We start from the raw sequence: 17,457 nt of genomic DNA, 5'->3' as shown, positions 1-17,457 counted from the left end.
TACAGAAGTGACATGAACACCACGACACATGGGTATTTAAGGCCCAAAGAGAGAGTTTTAGACTCAATTCATTAATAATAATTTGGCCGCTAATTTGATGGTAATTTCTACTTTAGATAGCCTTTTTACTAGAGGCCAATCGGTGAGAAACTGAAACATGTGCTTTATTAAAAAATTCATTGTAAGTTTCAAGTCTAACAACTCTAATTGCCATTCTCCGGCTCTGAGAATGCTGTGACTGGTCTACTTATACAGGCTTCATCGACAGTCCAATGGCTTTGAAAGCAATCAATGTCTATTTACTAATTTAGGTTATGTCCAGTGTAGCCTGTGGTGTTAAAGCTTACGTATGAGATCCAAGCACCACCATGTATTCAGAATCTTCAAAAGAGAATTAAAAAAAAAAGCCGAAACAGACACTGTGCATTTACTGCACAAATGGCATTTATGAATCTCTGGAGAGAGAATACTGCTCATCAAGGGCAGTGCATTTAGAGAAGGCAGCCAATGTCCCTCCAACCTCTAACAGTGATTTTCTAGAAGCAAGGTGGAAACCAGCAACCTCCCTGCAAGTCCAGGAGGGGAAGCCTTTCAAGGACCCTCGCTCACTCCCCTCTTCCTCACTACCCTGACTCAAGCCACTGTTGGTCACCCCAGCCCAGTGCCCTGCACAGCACTCACGGGCCCCAGGGACACGCTCCCCTTATGGAGACAGGAGAGGGCTCAGCTCAAACAGGTGCCTGTGTTCTCAAGGACCAAGCCCACCCAAAGCTCAAAGCATGTTTTTGTAAAGGCGGCTTCTTTTATTGGGTTTGAAGGATGAGATAGGATGGTATTTCTCTTAAAATCAAGAGGCTTGCAGAGGTTACCTTTTTACCACAGATTAGACGTAAGTAATTAGACGATATTAGTCTACATACAAAAACAGTAAGCGAGCTCATTTCTATTTGACTCCATTTTCTATGAGAAGCTACTGAACCAAATCAAAACAAAACAAAAAACTGCATCCTGTTTACAGGAGTTTCAGTTAAACCTGTTGTTTTTGTTACTCAGGAGGCTTTCTTTTTTTCAACACAGAAAAAAGTGTTTGGTAATTGGCTATTTCTAATTCCTTACCAGAACCGTAACTTTCTCAGTAGAATGTCATCGGAGAACACCTGAACAACATACGATTTAGCATTATCAATAATTTGAGGACTCTCTTCAAGAATTCAGTTGCACGTCCTTCCTCTAGGGTAAGGAAATATGAATTTAATCTAGTTACAATCACAGAGATGACTCTTTCCTTCAGTGCAGGAAAATGTGTAGATATAAATGCATGTTTTATGTGGGCAGTAATCATAGTCAAATGCTGTGCTAATTTTTTTCCTAATATGACTTTCTTACGTTTATTAACAGGTATAACAAGGTTCATCAAAAGGGTTATCTGCAGATGTTTACAAATATTACTTCATATTTGGCATTTTATGCATTTAAATGCTTTTATTTAATATCTTCTGGCCGAGGAATGAGTCAAATTTGTTTCCTTTTTTTTTTTTTTTTTTTTTTTTGCGGTACGCGGGCCTCTCACTGTTGTGGCCTCTCCCGTTGCGGAGCACAGGCTCCAGACGCGCAGGCTCAGCGGCCATGGCTCACGGGCCCAGCCGCTCCGCGGCATGTGGGATCTTCCCGGACCGGGGCACGAACCCGTGTCCCCTGCATCGGCAGGCGGACTCTCAACCACTGCGCCACCAGGGAAGCCCTGTTTCCATTTTTTACATGGTATTTCTCATCACCTACTTGAGTTTTGTGTGGTATCAGCATTCTTATTGCAATGGACTAGAAAGCATAACCGTGTTTTCACTAAGAGTGTTTTTGCTATTTTTAATATAAAGCAGGGATTTTAATGGAAATACCACAGTGTGATAAATTGAGTGAGTAATACAAAATGACATGGGTAATGATCATGTTATTCTATAAGCAACATCATAGTAAAAAACCCACTGAATGTTATTTCCTCTTAATTAAGGTCGTAAACCTTCGGTGAAGTTTGCTTCTTTTCTTTCTTTCAAACCGAAATGATGTATTATTTATGGACCCCCAATCCAAGGACGCCACAATCCTTAATGGCAGTTTCCTCAAGTTAATGCTTTCTCTTCCTGGTCTCAGAAAACACTAAGCTTTGACATAGACAGAGGGCTATCTATGAAGACCGTAAAGCATACAAGGGCTCCCGTACATGTTCCTTTTCAATCTAATACAGAAGAAGGAGCAGGACGAATGCAGCAGTTGGGCCGTCGGAAGTTCTGCAACATGGACTGGAAAACACTGGGCTGCCTGCCTTTGAGCTTTTTATTGGAAGAAGTATCCGAGGAGATGGATCTCCGGCTCTGGCTGCTTTGAGATTTGATTAATTTCTCGTGTTCCCTGATTTGTCGTTGTAAATGGTTCTGGATGGCGACGCCCAGGGACTCTGGGTCCAGGGAAGCGCCGTACACCTCCCAGGTCATGCCCTGCTCGTCCCACACCACGTCCCGGACACGCTTGGACTGTTTCAACTGCAGCCTGGCGTCAGCACCCAGGTGCTTTTTCTTCTCTCCCGGAGTGAGTCCCACCTGGGCGGCAGCTGCCGTCACGTTTAACTTCTGCTCCTTGAGGAACTCGCTGACCCGGCTGGCCCGGCGGGGACTGGCTTTGACGGAGCGAGAAGGGGTTCTCTTGCCAGAACCGGGACTGGAGTCCCCCATGGAATCAGACGGCAGGCTTAGGCTGGTGGCTGTCTTGGGCTGTCTATTTTCTTCCACGCCGCCCTCCTGGCTCCTCCTAACTGGGGAGGGTGTAGGGCTGGCAGCTGAGGCGGTGCCTCTACTTTCTTGAGATTTAGGATTGAGCAGTACAGTTTTGGCCTCTGCCCTTGCCCTCGGGTCCAGGATATCGGTGCCGGAAGATTCTTGTTCTCTTACTATCTGAGGAGATGCAAGCTGCTTCTCTCTTGTGTCCCCTTGATTCGTGAGATCCAAGTTCCCGGGCTGGTCAGCTCTGCTGGCAGGGCCACAAGAATTGGAGAGTTTCCAGTCTGGGTCCGGTTTGTGGCCATTGGTGGCTTCCGCTGCAAACTCAGATGGCTTCGTTTCAACTTTCCCTACTCCGTGACTTGTTTCCGCTTGACATCCTGCACTGATAGAAATCTGGTCACTGAGGCTAGCTTTCAGGGAGGTAGAATTAGTACCCAAAAGCTGTCTAGAGGCGGGCTCTTGCCCCACCTGGGTCATTCCCGCTGCCCTCCCATCTTCTTTACATGTAGCCTGAGCGTTACTGGATGCCATGTGGATTGATGAGGTTTTAAGGACCTCAGCCGGTAGGCTCGCTGATTTACCTTCCCCCCGGAAAGCTGCAGAAACAGCTGCAGCTGACTGGATGTGCACCTCTGGCATGATGCCAAGGCACTGACCCGCCTCCCGGGGGGCTGGGGTGCTTGCAGACAGCTCCAACGTGTGGCTTACGCGGCCACTGCCGCGGCAGACGACACGCAGCTGCTCCTGTTCGAACTGCTCTGGAGCGGGGGTTTCCTTTAAGAACGCAGTGAGAATGCTGGGGCTGGTAGACACCGATCTGCTCTCCACACTGGCCACTGCCTGCACCTCAGCATCTTGCTGAGCCCTGGGGGGAACCTCCTTGATCTCATTTTCAGCTTGGCTGGTCATCGTACTCACTTCTCTGAACCTTGCCCCCTGAGGCTGTGCTGGTGGCAGCATCTTCTCTGGATCTGGAGGAAACACGGACCCTTCGCTAGGGAGGTGGGATGATTGGGGTGCCACCGAAGTCACGGCCTGGGGGTCTGAGGTCGTGGGAGAGGGTGGTCTGTTCTCCGAACATCTAACTTCTCTGGCTGGAGATTCACAGGACCTCGTCTGGGAATCGCAGACGGCTTGCTGCCTTGCCCCTTCAGGTCCACCTACAGGAGCGGAGGCAGGGCTGAACGCCTTGGGTGCTGTATCTGCAGGTTGCACCATTCCCTGGATGGTTTCTTGAGAAGGAGAATAAGGGGGCACCTGATCTTTGCCACGGATCCCTCCCACCGGACAACTTGACTTCTCAGCTTGCTCTCCGTCTGCAGTTCTCTGTGATTTCACCAGGGTGTCTTCAGGTCCTGATGGGAGGCTGGAGTTGGGCTGGTCCCCTGGGATGGCCGGGTGGGTGTGCTGATTGGCTGGTATGGTGAACGCTACGTGTATCAGATCCTTTCCTGCCGCAGAACACGGGGCTGGCGCTGCGGGCTCCCTGCTCCCTGGCAGCTGGGTATTGCCAGGAGAGTTGAACGTGGGAGATGCTTTCCCCACCTCATTGACAATGCCAGCAGACGACATGGCTGGCTGCGCGGCCTCATCCTCACTGGCCTGCATCAGGGCCTCAGCAGCTGTCCTGGGACTGAGGTCTGGCTCTGCAGGAGTGCCAGAAAGGCCATTGGTGTTCCTACCCAGGACGGCTGGTTGAGTCTGAGGTGAAGCAGCCTGAACCTCTCCCAGGTCCTCTTCTTTTCCAGAAGCTGCAATCAGGGAAGTTTTAGCCGATCTCAGAGGGTCAGGTACAGTCCCCATGGAATTTCTCTTCGGGAAAATCTCAGAGCTCTCCCCTGAGCAGCGCTCCCACTGGGAAGCAGTCGTAGCTCACAGTGAAGATGCAATCAGAGATGATTCCTCTGAAGGACCAATCTGTGAATCAAGGAAACAGTACCATTAATACAGTATTTGCGGATTGAAACTACACCAAATTGTCACTTGTATGAGATCTCATAAGCCCATGAAAACTTCTCTTCCCATATCTCTTGATATAAAAATAGATCTTGGGAAGAAAGATTCTGGAAAAATTATTTTAATTATACAGGTATTATTTTGATATATTAGTTTCTGCTTGCATCCCATCGCTGTCTAGCAAATAGGTTTTTAACATATTTACCTATGCACTTGATAACTACCTCATTTGAGTAATCCGATTTACCAGGTATCAGAAAATCCTATAAAGCTACTGTAATCAAATGAATAAGTATTGAAATGGGCCTAAACAGATATGCGGAATAGAATATCTCGAAATAGATCCAGATATAAATGAGGATTCAATATATGATAAAAAAGGCGTTTCAATTTGGTGACAAAAGGATGCGTTATTTAATATAAGGGGCTGGCAAACTATTCAACCAGAAGAAAAGAAAACTAGATCTTTATCTTACACCAATTCCAAAAATAAATCTTAGATGGACTTAGAGAGATTGAAGGTTAAAATGGAAAATAAATAAAGAAATAATCCTGTTAAGAACATGTAGGATCATAAATGTAACCCAGGGGCAGGGTAGGAAGGCTTCTTCTGGCAAAGGCAGAAAATACAAAATCTGTGAGAGAAAACATCAGCATAGGTGACTTAAAAATGACAAAATTTTTGAATATGGCAAAAGATGAGGAACAGGTACGATAGGTTTAAAAACGTTTGCAACCCTGGAGGACAGGCAAAAATATCTGTAATATAGCAGAAGCTCTTAAAAACGTACAAGGAGACAAAATAATCCACTGGAAAAATGGATAAAGAATATGAAGGAACAGTTTGCAAGATAGGAAATCCAATAGCCAACAGTCTTATGAAAAGATGATCAAATTCATTTGTACTCAAAGAAATGTAAATAAAATAACAACGAGATTTTACTCTACACCAATTGCACTTGCAAAGACTTAAAAAAACAATGTTATAACACCATGGCCTGGGGAGATCTAGTGAAGGGAAGTATTTTCATTAATTGTTTGTGCAAATGTGTATTGTTGCAGCTTTCTTAGGGAAGCAGTTTTGCTTTTAAAACTAAAAATACACACGTCCTTGACTCAGTGATCCTAGCCATAGAAATAAAATACCAGCATATGTAGATATACGTACATGTATGTTTATTGAAGTACTATTTGTAGAGACAAGAAATTCAAAATAAACTCATCTCCTTGATGAAGTACTATTTGTAGAGACAAAAAATTCAAAATAAACTGATCTCCTTGATTAGGTGGAAAGGCAGAACAAATCATGACAAAGCTCTATGGTAAAGCAATATACAACCATTAAAATAAACAGTTAATTAGACTATAACTTTTCACTTGGGAGAAATTTCCCCAAGGTATGGCTGAATGAGAAAAGCAAGGTACAGAGAAGAATATATATGTTTTCATTTCTGTAAAACAATGACCTAAAACACTACATATGTATGTGTTATGTGGGTGTGTACAGATGTGTTTGTGTATGATTATGTAAATTCTAAAAATATACAGAATGAGACATACTAGGTGGTAAATGGAGGGAGTGTGATGACTTTGGAAACAGGGAAAAAGAGATGGAGGTATCCAAAAGTATTTTGGATTTTAAAAGTACATTTTAAAAAGTATATCTGAATTCTTTTAAAGTATTTATGAAAATTTATTCATGTGAGTTTATGCATAAACATTTTTTAGAAAGGAAAACCAGACTCCAGCAATGGTTCAGAAATTAGTAGATGACTGTTTTAATATTACCTCTATCATTCATAGGTTCTGTGACCTCATGGGAATCACTTAATCTTTCTGCACCCCAAATTAACTCATTGGTGAAATGAATTATGTGATTTCTGAGGACTCTTCCAGATCCAAAAATCAAAGATCCTACTGTTTTGCATGTGTTGGATAATAAATCAAACAGCACAATCTTAACTTCAGCTTTAGGGTCAAAGTAAGGCAAAGGCAAATCTGGCTAAGCCCAGTTTTTTTTTTTTTTTTTAATTCTTTTTTTTTTTTTTTAACATCTTTATTGGGGTACAATTGCTTTACAATGGTGTGTTAGTTTCTGCTTTATAACAAAGTGAATCAGTTATACATATACATATGTTCCCATATCTCTTCCCTCTTGAGCCCAGATTTTGAAAATAAATAATTTTATATTTTGGTTCCATGTTATTTGGCTGATCTATCATATGACATCTAACAATAAATCCAACTTATCTTCTTCCCCAAACCAGCTCTTCCTTCTAACTTCATTATTCACATTCATGGGTTAAATGTGCTTGGTCTTGACAGCTTTCTGCTCATTCAAACCATGTCCCCAGGTTTATACTCCATTTCTTCCTTTCTGGAGTTTTCTATCGCAATCACTTGTTCTGGCGCCAGCCCATCTTTCCTCTCGCTCTTTCGTACCTGTCTTTATTATACCTTTAGTCCTCTCTCTGAGCCCCTCATCCTCAAACAGCCTACCCATTCTTCAAAGCCCCACTTAAATCCCATATCCTTTCTGAAAGCCTTCTGAGGCCTTTCAGGTCATAAAGTCTCTCTCTCTTTTCAAAATCCTACAGCTATGGTCATCTGCGTCCTTTGTATTGTGCTTTTTATGTACTGTTTTTGTACCGCTGTTATGTGTATAAATGCCTCATTTCTCCCAAAGTCCTTCAGGTCTCAGGAGGGAAGGGAACTAGCTTATTGATTCTTTTCTCTTCACTCCACAGGACACAGTGCAGGGTCCTGCGCACAAAAAAGGTGTTCATTGATTCCAGTTCCCTCCAAAATGGCCATTATTAAGCCCTGCCAAACTTCAAAATAATAAAAAAATTTAACCCATGGCATGAAATATTAATGAAAACACAATTTAAAAGAGTGCTATTTTTAGAAATAAGAACATGGTTGTATCTTAGTTTTGAGATTTTATGTATCTGTAACCCAGGTTTAGACAATTAAAAACAAGTACATTGGCCACCTGCTACAGAACGCTGGAAGGTCTAATAAACCCAGGAGGACAGAACATCTCCCGTGTTACTCGGCTGGAGCCAAGAAGCCTGGCTTGCCAAAGGCGACTGTAAAGTACGAGCACCTCAGAGTTCAGCAGCTGAAAGTTGAAAGACTTAGAAAAGACGAGGGACGTCATTAAACTCTCAGGAGTCACTGAGTTTACCCCCATTTCCCACAGAGAGCTGATTGGACTGGTTTATTTTGGAAAGGATGTTTTCTTTTGTTTGCTTTGTGAATAGTGGCTAAATTATCCATCAATTCAAGAATCAAGAAGAGGGACTTCCCTGGTGGTGCAGTGGTTAAGAATCCGCCTGCCAATGCAGGGGACACGGGTTCGAGCCCTGGTCCGCGAAGATCCCACATGCCGCGGAGCAACTAAGCCCGTATGCCACAACTACTGCGCCTGCGCTCTAGAGCCCGCGAGCCACAACTACCGAGTCCACGTGCCTGGAGCCCGTGCTCTGCAACAAGAGAAGCCACCGCAATGAGAAACCCGTGCACCGCAACGAAGAGTAGCCCCGGCTCGCCGCAACTAGAGAAAGCCCGTGCGCAGCAACAAAGACCCAACGCAGCCAAAATAAATAAATAAATAAATAAATAAATTTATTTTTTTAAAAAATCAAGAAGAAAAGCCCAGATTGCTTGGCTATCACCTGTAATTCGAAATCTCTTGATTCAAGGGTAGATAGGAAATCAACACTACTCAAAACATATCTGCTATTGTAATTGTCACAGCACCTCCAGGAGCCCCGGAAAGACTGCTAGAGCTCAGGAAGCAGCCCTCCCTCATCTGCCCCTCGCCTCTCCGGCCAAACAGCAGAAATCTATAGCCTCTAATGGGTTGGACAAATAGGTCATTTAAAAAATGTAATTACTTGGTGGTCTAGAGTGAGGAGTAAAAGTCTTTAAAAGCAATGGGAGTCCACTGTGATAAGATTTAATAACACCTAAAAATGAGCTTGCAAACAGGTGGTCCACAGACTGAATAAATTCCTTCTGCAGATCTGTGTGTGTGTCCTGTGTGATTTTCCCTTCCCTTCCCTCCCCTGCCTCTTCCCCTCTCTCTCCTCGCCCTTTTCCTCTTTCCTTTCCTTTCTTTTCTTTCTTTGTCCATTGAATTGATCTTTCATAAAAATCCAGATTTCTCTCTTGCTTCTCTTAAAAAAAAAAACCACTCAGAAGGTCATTTCCAGGTAGCAACACTAGGTGGCGCAGATAAGGGCAGTCCCTCTAGAGGGCAGGGACGCTCCCGACTCCAGACTGCCCATTTCTCACCTAGCCCGCTTCACTCCTTTACATAACTTACCCCGGCTCCAATGCGCAGCTCAGTTTGAGAGCTCTGTTGTAAGTGCACTGACACAGTGGACTTCCCAACCTAATTTTCAGTCCTCTGAGGACAGTTTGGCACTGTGTTAGCCTCTTTAAGAAACCTCATATTTAAGCTTTGATCTCTGTTAAAAGAAAAAATTATTCTTATACTTGTTAAAAATGATAAGGAAGATTCAGAAAGATTGAGCTCAACTCCACGTACATACACAAGAATGTGTGGGGATTTACAACCAAGGGGTAGGTTTGTGTTGGGGAGGTTTGTCAGTGGATGGAAAATGATTAAGAACAGACATCAAGGGCTTCCCTGGTGGTGCAGTGGTTGAGAGTCCGCCTGCCGATGCGGCGGACGCGGGTTCGTGCCCCGGTCCGGGAAGATCCCACGTGCTGCGGAGCGGCTGGGCCCGTGAGCCATGGCCGCTGAGCCTGCGCGTCCGGAGCCTGTGCTCCGCAACGGGAGAGGCCACAGCAGTGAGAGGCCAGCGTAAAGCAAAAAAAAAAAAAAAAAAAAAAAAAAAAAGAACAAACATCAAGGATAGGGGGATTATTGCTGAAGGCAGGTCAGGTGATCAGATATCACCTGGCGGATGGTGAAGGAGGAGGAATTTGATTGGATATTGAAAATGATCAGATACGATGGGTAGGAGTATTGTCTCTAAACTGGCTTAGCAGGATTCTTGCTCTGCAAGGACAGACAGGGAAGCCCAAGACTGAAGCCTGATTAAGAAGTGGGCTCAGAGGAGACTGACTGAAGTTTGGTAAAGGAAGGAGTCTTCATCTTCTCATCAGCACCAGCAAATATGGAATTTCTTATAAGAGTCTCTGGAGCATTATGACTTCTTTCTGAATCGGGCACGGATCCCATAGAAGCTCACGGTATCTCTAAATGAGTTTGTCTTTAAGTCTGATGGGAACTGGATGCTTGACAGCAGGTCCCTTCGGCGCTTTTGCCTTTAAAATTGTGAGCAAAGATTGAAAGCTTGTTCCAGCAATGCAGCAAGGCTGCAGGGTACACATTAACGACTTTTTACAGGGAAGGAAACTGAGGTTCAGAGATCAAGTCACCTACTCAAGGCTGAATACATCTAATTCCAGCTGAACTGAATTCTAATGAATGGTAATGCCTGGGCCCCTTCCATGTGTTTCCTTGTTATCTGTAACTCTGGAAAGAAAAAGGAAAGAAAAAAAAGTATATCTATCTATCTATCTAGCACCTATCATCCATCTATCTTCAAAGGAGAGGGAAACTTCTTTTTGTAAGTCGTTTGCCACTTAGCAGCAGCCTGGATGGTACTAACACCGACTACAGTGGCATTCATAACTGGTCACTTTATGAAAAGCCCGGCTTGTTGAAAGCTGACATCACCTCTGCTCATTCTGAAAACAGTAGGTTCCACTAGGCTGCCACGCTACCTATTTTCATAACAGACACCCTTGATTAATAAGACAGGTAGCGGGGAATCTCAGCCCTTTGTGTCTTTCTCCAAAGCTGCTCCGGTGGGAAGAGCATTAGACAGAAAGGATGGAGAGAGGCTCGGCAGTTCCAGACCAGCACGATGCTGATACCCTGCAGGTGATGGTGATGATCCAGAGGGTAGCAGCTACCTTCGCCCACTTCACAACGGCTGCCCTGGCTCCAGGATGCCATCAGAACGCTTTAGTCATATTAGGCAAGTGTTCTAGGGACCTTGGTATCCCCGTCTCCACCCATCATCGGACAGCAGCCTTCAGATGGATGGTACAAAGACCCTTAGAGAAGAGTGAGGTGAAACATAAGAGACTCTTAATCCTCGAGAAAAGGATAAAGAAAAAAATGTCACCTGCTATCCTATTTAATCCAATTTTGTTTGCCTCCTTTAATGGGGAACGTTTGCCTGGATCATTTGCATTCTGAACCCAGCAGATCCTGCCAGTTCAGTCCTAAGGGGAGGTGATTCAATCCCAGGAAACACCCACAGGCTGGGAAGAGCAGTTGCTTCTTCTTTCTTTAAAAAAAATCATACCCTCATGCGAATAGCTGCCTCAGATGCACTCTTCAAAGACGCCAGCTGAGACACTGGTTCTTCCCTTCGAACTGCATCTGAAGCGAATCAGAAGGGCTGAAGAGACAGGCGGGCTGCTTTGCTTAGTGCCAACAACAGTGTCGTGGACTTTCAGTTATAACGACTACTTTAGTAAAGGCTTGTGAGAAACACACTGCATCCCTTCCCTATTCAGTTCTTCTTTTGTTCCACAGTGTTTTGGAAAAACATATACATGGCTTGCTATCTCACTGAATTCCATGGTAAGCAGGGCTGGACACAAACCAAGAAGTAAAAAGGGCCTTAAGAAGCATGAAGACCCCAAACATATCCTCCCTTTTCGTCAAATGTGATTTGAACAGACAGCTTCTAAATTCACAACAGATTAGAAGCACACAGTACAGCAAGCACTTATTGCTTTCTATATTCCAAACACTGTTCTTTATACGAACTTCTTTAACCCTCAGAACAACTTTAGGGGCATGGTCCTACTCTGAGTTCCACCTTGCAGAGCTGGAAACTGAGGCAAAGTCATGCAAGTAGTAAGTGGGAGAGACCAGATTTAAATCCAGACCCTCTGGTTCCAGAGTCCAAGTTGTTGACCAATTGTACACAGGACAGAGACGGGCATTTTTTCCTGGAGGCAAACTCAGGGACCTGGGCAAGAAGCATCATCAGACAATGAGGGAAACAAGAGAAAACTCAGAAAACATAGCCTTGGAACCATTTACTTGTTCACGCTAATAGAGGCAGACTAGGCAACACAGGAGTGCCTGCTCTTCATAACGATTAATCCAATTTGGATGTTTTAAGGGCCACAGAGTTTTCTGAGAAGCTGATGAAAACCATGGACTCTCGATAGAAACGCACATGTGCACACACACATACATGTTTGCAGATAATTTCAGGAGGGTCATGTCTGGAAACATTTCCAAGACTGCACGTTAGTATCCTTTCGTCTAAGGCATTGGAAAATGTCACAAAATGGAACGTACCTGCCTCAAAGAGTTGTTATAGAGCTTAAGTAAGTTAAATACTCTGCATGGTTCTTGGAAAATAACAGATACACAATCGGGAATTATTATTACTTAAAAATTATTATTTTGGCCTCATTTACCTAAGAAGGTAGAAACTACGCAACCTCTTTCTAGAGAGTCCAAATTAAACGTTCTAACGCTTAAATAAGTTTACTATACGTTCTCCCAAACCCCTGCCCGAAGACTGTCATTTGAAGAGGAAACTTTTAGCTAACTTGAAAATAAACACAATAATGAGCTCTATTCTTTTTAGATCACGTGGGAAAGGTGACCTTTTGGGTTCTTTCTCAGCAAAGTCGACTCAGGTTTTAGTAATCTTCAAAAATTAACCGCTCAAGAGCTCCACTTTCCTACCTGTGGAGATAATTCATAGCTAGATATCAAAGTTGCTGTTTTAAAAAGGCCTTGAAATCGGTATATTTTAAACTTGAACTCTTCTAGGGAAGAGATGATTAAAATATTTAAGTTTTGCTATTTCTTTACCTTCCCTCATCAAGCTGTCTCTTATCATTTACTCAGTTTGCCTGATAGATATTCAAATCTGAATGTTTTCCTTTTCTCTCACAATTCAGCTTTGAACGTTTTCAACTGCAAGCTTATTTTAATTGGAAAGAGAAAGCAACAGGATCTCAGGGCTAAATGGTAGTTAAACAATAAGCTATTGGAAATAAACCCAGCAGATTGGCTTTTGCATTGTTTTTGTATTTGCATTTTAAACTCAGCTAGGATCAAAGCTGCCCGCAACCCAATTTTCTGCAGGATCTAATTAGCGCCACGGAGCCTTACAAACGAGGATTCTTGCCTTTGCTTAGTTCTCGCCGACCTTGCTGGTCCGCTGATGCCTGTTCCCCACCCACACCTGGGGCTTCTCATTAAAACAAGGCCTCGCTCCACCCACTGTCCTTCAAGCCCCGTGCCTGCCCAGGTGTGGTGGGCCTGGAGGGAGCCGCTAAGCGCAGACCCCTGCTAGCGGGCAGTGGGAGGAAAGCTTGAGTGATTTCTGTGTTTAGCTCAAGTCACACTGGGGCCTTTAGTCCTGCTGAGTTGGGAAAGTGTCTGGTAGCAGCATTTGCAGTGATGGACACAGATGTGAAAAGAGAGCTGTGCACGAACAGGTCAGTCGGGGCTCTTCTCTCCTAGAGAACAAGGTGGGGAGGTGGGAGAACGCTAAGTCAGGAAGCAGACGGACCCCTCAGGGCCCTGCGCCTGGCTCTTCTGCTGTTGGTAAGGAAGGAGGACCCGAGTGTCTGGGAGAATCTGGGGTGCTCTGCTCTTGAGAAGGAAGAGTTTCTTTTTTTTTCTTTCAGTTTTTTAACATCTTCATTGGGGTATAATTGCTTTACAATGGTGTGTTAGTTTCTGCTTTACAACAAAGTGAATCAGTTATACATATACATATGTTCCCATATGTCTTCCCTCTTGCGTCTCCCTCCCTCCCACCCTCCCTATCCCACCCCTCCAGGCGGTCACAAAGCACCGAGCTCATCTCCCTGTGCTATGTGGCTGCTTCCCACTAGCTATCTACCTTATGTTTGGTAGCCTGGAGATGGAGACAACCTAAGTGCCCATCATCGGATGAATGGATAAAGAAGATGTGGCACATATATACAATGGAATATTACTCAGCCATAAAAAGAAACGAAATTGAGCTATTTGTAATGAGGTGGATAGACCTAGAGTCTGTCATACAGAGTGAAGTAAGTCAGAAAGAGAAAAACAAATACCGTATGCTAACACATATATATGGAATTTAAGAAAAAAACTGTCATGAAGAACCTAGGGGCAAGACAGGAATAAAGACACAGACCTACTAGAGAATGGACCTGAGGATATGGGGAGGGGGAAGGGTGAGCTGTGACAAAGCAAGAGAGACGCATGGAAGAGTTTCTTTGCTGAGGTCAGGATCTTCTTTGGGTTTGGTCTGAGTTGTGATTAACAAAAAAGACAGAGATTTAAACAACCTGTCACTCTCTTGCTTTATACACTGTAAAGTACTAAGTTAGGCCTCACTGAGGTTCTTACAATTTTTGATTTTTGCCCTTCAGGAGATTTCAATCCATTTGAGGAGACGAGACAAATTCAGTCAGAAGGTATAAATGAGCAAGCTAGTATATAATGAAGTGACTAATGCTGTGGTAATAAACCACAGTTTACAGAAGTTTAGGTCAGGGGAGAGGCCCATGTTTCTTATTCAGCTGACACTTCCTGGTACAATTCCTCTGTCAGCCAGAAAATATTACTTGCGTTAAGTCTAAAGAAAACTGGACATTTGAAATTAGGAGAAAGTGAGCAAATAAGAGTAAAAAAATGCCCTTTGATTAAAAATAAAATAGGGCTTCCCTGGTGGCACAGAGGTTAAGAATCCTCCTGCCAATGCAGGGAACACGGTTCGAGCCCTGGTCCAGGAAGATCCCACATGCTGTGGAGCAACTAAGCCCGTGCGCCACAACTACTGAGCCTGTGCTCTAGAGCCCGCGAGCCACAACTACTGAGCCTGCGTGTCACAAAAGCCCGTGCGCCTAGAGCCCGTGCTCTGCAACAAGAGAAGCCACTGCTATGAGAGGCCCGCGTACTGCAATGAAGAGTAGCCCCCGCTCACTGCAACTAGAGAAAGCCCACGTGCAGCAACAAAGACCCAACGCAGCAAAAAATAAATAAATTAATTAATAAAAAAAAGAAACGAGAGAAAAATAAAATAATCCCTTAAGTCACACTGAGACAACTAGAAAGTACTGTTAACATCCATTCATTCATTTAATAAGCTGAGTGCTTTCTCTGTGCCAGATATTCAGGATATAGATATAAATAAGATACATTCATGTTTTTGAGGAGCTCACAGTTCCTATAAATCATTAATTTCAATACAATATAAATGTTGGAGAAGAAACAAAAACCAAATGTACTATAGAAGCACAGAGGACTCGTTATTTTATTTGGCACAGACCTTAGGTCTCAGGGTCAGGGATCCTCAGCTTTGTAAAAGATGTATTTAATACCATCAGCGGGATGTAGACATTGATCTAGGGCAGATGTCCTTCCTCTGTGCTACCGCCATTTTGGACCAGATAACTCTGTGGGGCAGGAAAGACAGGTGACTGTCCTGTGCCTGTAGGCTGTTTCCCAGCATCCCTGGCCTCTACCCACTAGATCCCAGCAGCACCTCCACCTCCTAGTGGTGACAATCAAAAATGTCTCCAGACATTGCCAAATGTCTCCTGGGAGGCTAAACTGTCCCCAGTTGAGAACCACTGATCTAGGAGACAAACTTATCACCTTGGATAGAAAGCAACATCTTCAGAATGGACACCTGTGAGTTGATGTGAGACCCTTTGAATTTACTCCAGGTACACATGAATTAATGATACAGTTTTCTGCTCTCAAGTTAAAGATAGTGTTCTTCATACTCTACCTGTGAGAATGCAAATGTTGTTTTGAGAATGTAAATTGATACAACTTTTATAGAGAACAATTTGGCACTATGGGTCAAAAATACAAGGTCAAATACACTTTGACTCAACAATTCCACCTTAGGTACTACCTAGGTAACCTTATGAGTAAAATAAATAAATAAGTGTACTAATTGATATAGGTACAAGGTTATTCACTGCATGAAATAACAAAAGATTAGAAGCAATGTAAATGTCCATTAATAGGGAGTGGTTAGTTACAAAAATTATGGTGCTCCATATAACGATATACAAGCAGCCCGATTTAATAACAACGAAACTCTTTACGTATGGAGATGGGATAGCCTCCAAAATATATTGTTAAGTAAAACAACAAATAAAACAAAACAAAAACACAATGATAGTTAGAAAAAACCCTAAGATACAGAGCAGTATGTTTACTGTGCTACCAACTGTATGAAAAAGGGGAAAAGGAATATCTTTTGCTTGTATATACTCTGCAAGGATAAGTAAGAAATTGCTATCAGAGGAGGGTAACTAGGTGCCTGGGGGGTAGGATGGGTGGAAGACTTTTCATTCTATATCCTTTGGTACTTTTTGAATTTTAAACTATATGAATGTATTACCTATTCAAAAATAATTGAAAATTTAAAAGCTGGTGTCCCGCTGCCTGGCAAAACTGAACAAGCCTGTACCCTGAAGCTTTTCTATCGTTGCTGATGGATTTGTGCCGATCTGTCCTTCCACACTCTTTCCATCTGCTCTTTGCTCTGCAAGGAGATCAGCCCAGAACGCAACCAGTTAAAAAGAAACCATAAGTTCTTTATCCATTTTTGTTATCTACAAGCTTCAAGCTAGATGATGTAATTATTTTTCAAAGTCAAGAGCTGACAAATGCTTTTTAAAGCGATGTCTGTTGGGCCACAAAATAAAGTTTACTTAAGTTTCTTTTCCCAGACTCTCTGACTCCTTTTTATCAGTTGATTTCTTTTTTTTTCCCTCCTTTCCTATTCTTGGTAGCTTGAGCAGTTGGTCCTCAAATCATATATACCTCAAACAATAAATCCAAGGATGACCTAAAGCCAAACTCTGGGAAACTGGGTCAAACCATCAATGAAAATGATTAAGGAAAATTTATTTACTTTGCCGATATTTTGAGAATCAAGTACATGTTAAGACATAAAGTTTAGAAAACATTTTAATTACCAGTTATCAAATCCACCTCTTCTATCTCTACCAGGCTTAACTGAATTTATCGCATCTCACAACAGTGCCATATCACACTCCTTGGTCTCACTGAGCCAGTTCTGAAAAACGCACCCTGCACTTGCTGGTCATGTTGTCGTTCTAAAACAAACATACACTATGTCACTTCTCTGTGCAAAACAATTTTAATGGTTCCCCATTACCTAGAAAATAAGACACATGCTCCTCAGTGCCGTTTAAAAAATGTCCTTCACTATCTGATCCATTTCTCTTGTAACAGTGATATCCTCTCTCATCATCTGTCAGACCTTGTAGGTTACTTACTTTTCTTCCAGCCAGCTTCAAAGAGGGTTATTATCTTTATTTTACAGATGAGAAAACTGGGGCTCAGAGAAATCCAGCTCACCAAAGTTGCACATTCAGTAAGTGGCATAGTTGGAATTCAAATCCAGGTGAGTCTGAACCCACACTCTACTGCGTCCAAGAGCACAAAATGGGAGGTAAAAATGAATTCATGCTGCGTGCACATTAAAGACAGCAAGGGGCGGGGAATCTGCAAAGCATTTTGGAAAGGTAATATCTCCCTAAGACCTTTTCTGATCACATCAACCCAAAGTGATTGTCCCACCTCTCGTCTCTGGTAGTAGATTGTTCATTGTTGTACCAACGGCACCTTGTACATTGTGCCTCATCCTTTGTCCTC

General features: G+C 43.3%; 1 protein-coding gene across 1 annotated transcript in view; it reads right to left on the bottom strand.

The window, feature by feature from the left end:
* Window positions 1-1,517: 1,517 nt before the first annotated feature.
* GPRIN3 (GPRIN family member 3) overlaps window positions 1,518-17,457 on the bottom strand; it is a 65,816-nt gene continuing 49,876 nt past the window's right edge. The window contains exon 2 of the mRNA XM_019926759.3: window positions 1,518-4,691. Within this exon, the coding sequence (XP_019782318.2) occupies window positions 2,229-4,577 (2,349 nt within the window). The 5' untranslated portion in view covers window positions 4,578-4,691 and the 3' untranslated portion in view covers window positions 1,518-2,228. The remainder of the gene's footprint in view (window positions 4,692-17,457) is intronic.

This window comes from Tursiops truncatus, chromosome 5 (genome assembly GCF_011762595.2).
Source record: "Tursiops truncatus isolate mTurTru1 chromosome 5, mTurTru1.mat.Y, whole genome shotgun sequence".
NCBI classification, from domain to species: Eukaryota; Metazoa; Chordata; class Mammalia; order Artiodactyla; family Delphinidae; genus Tursiops; species Tursiops truncatus.
This window is presented reverse-complemented; position numbering and strand designations above follow the sequence as displayed.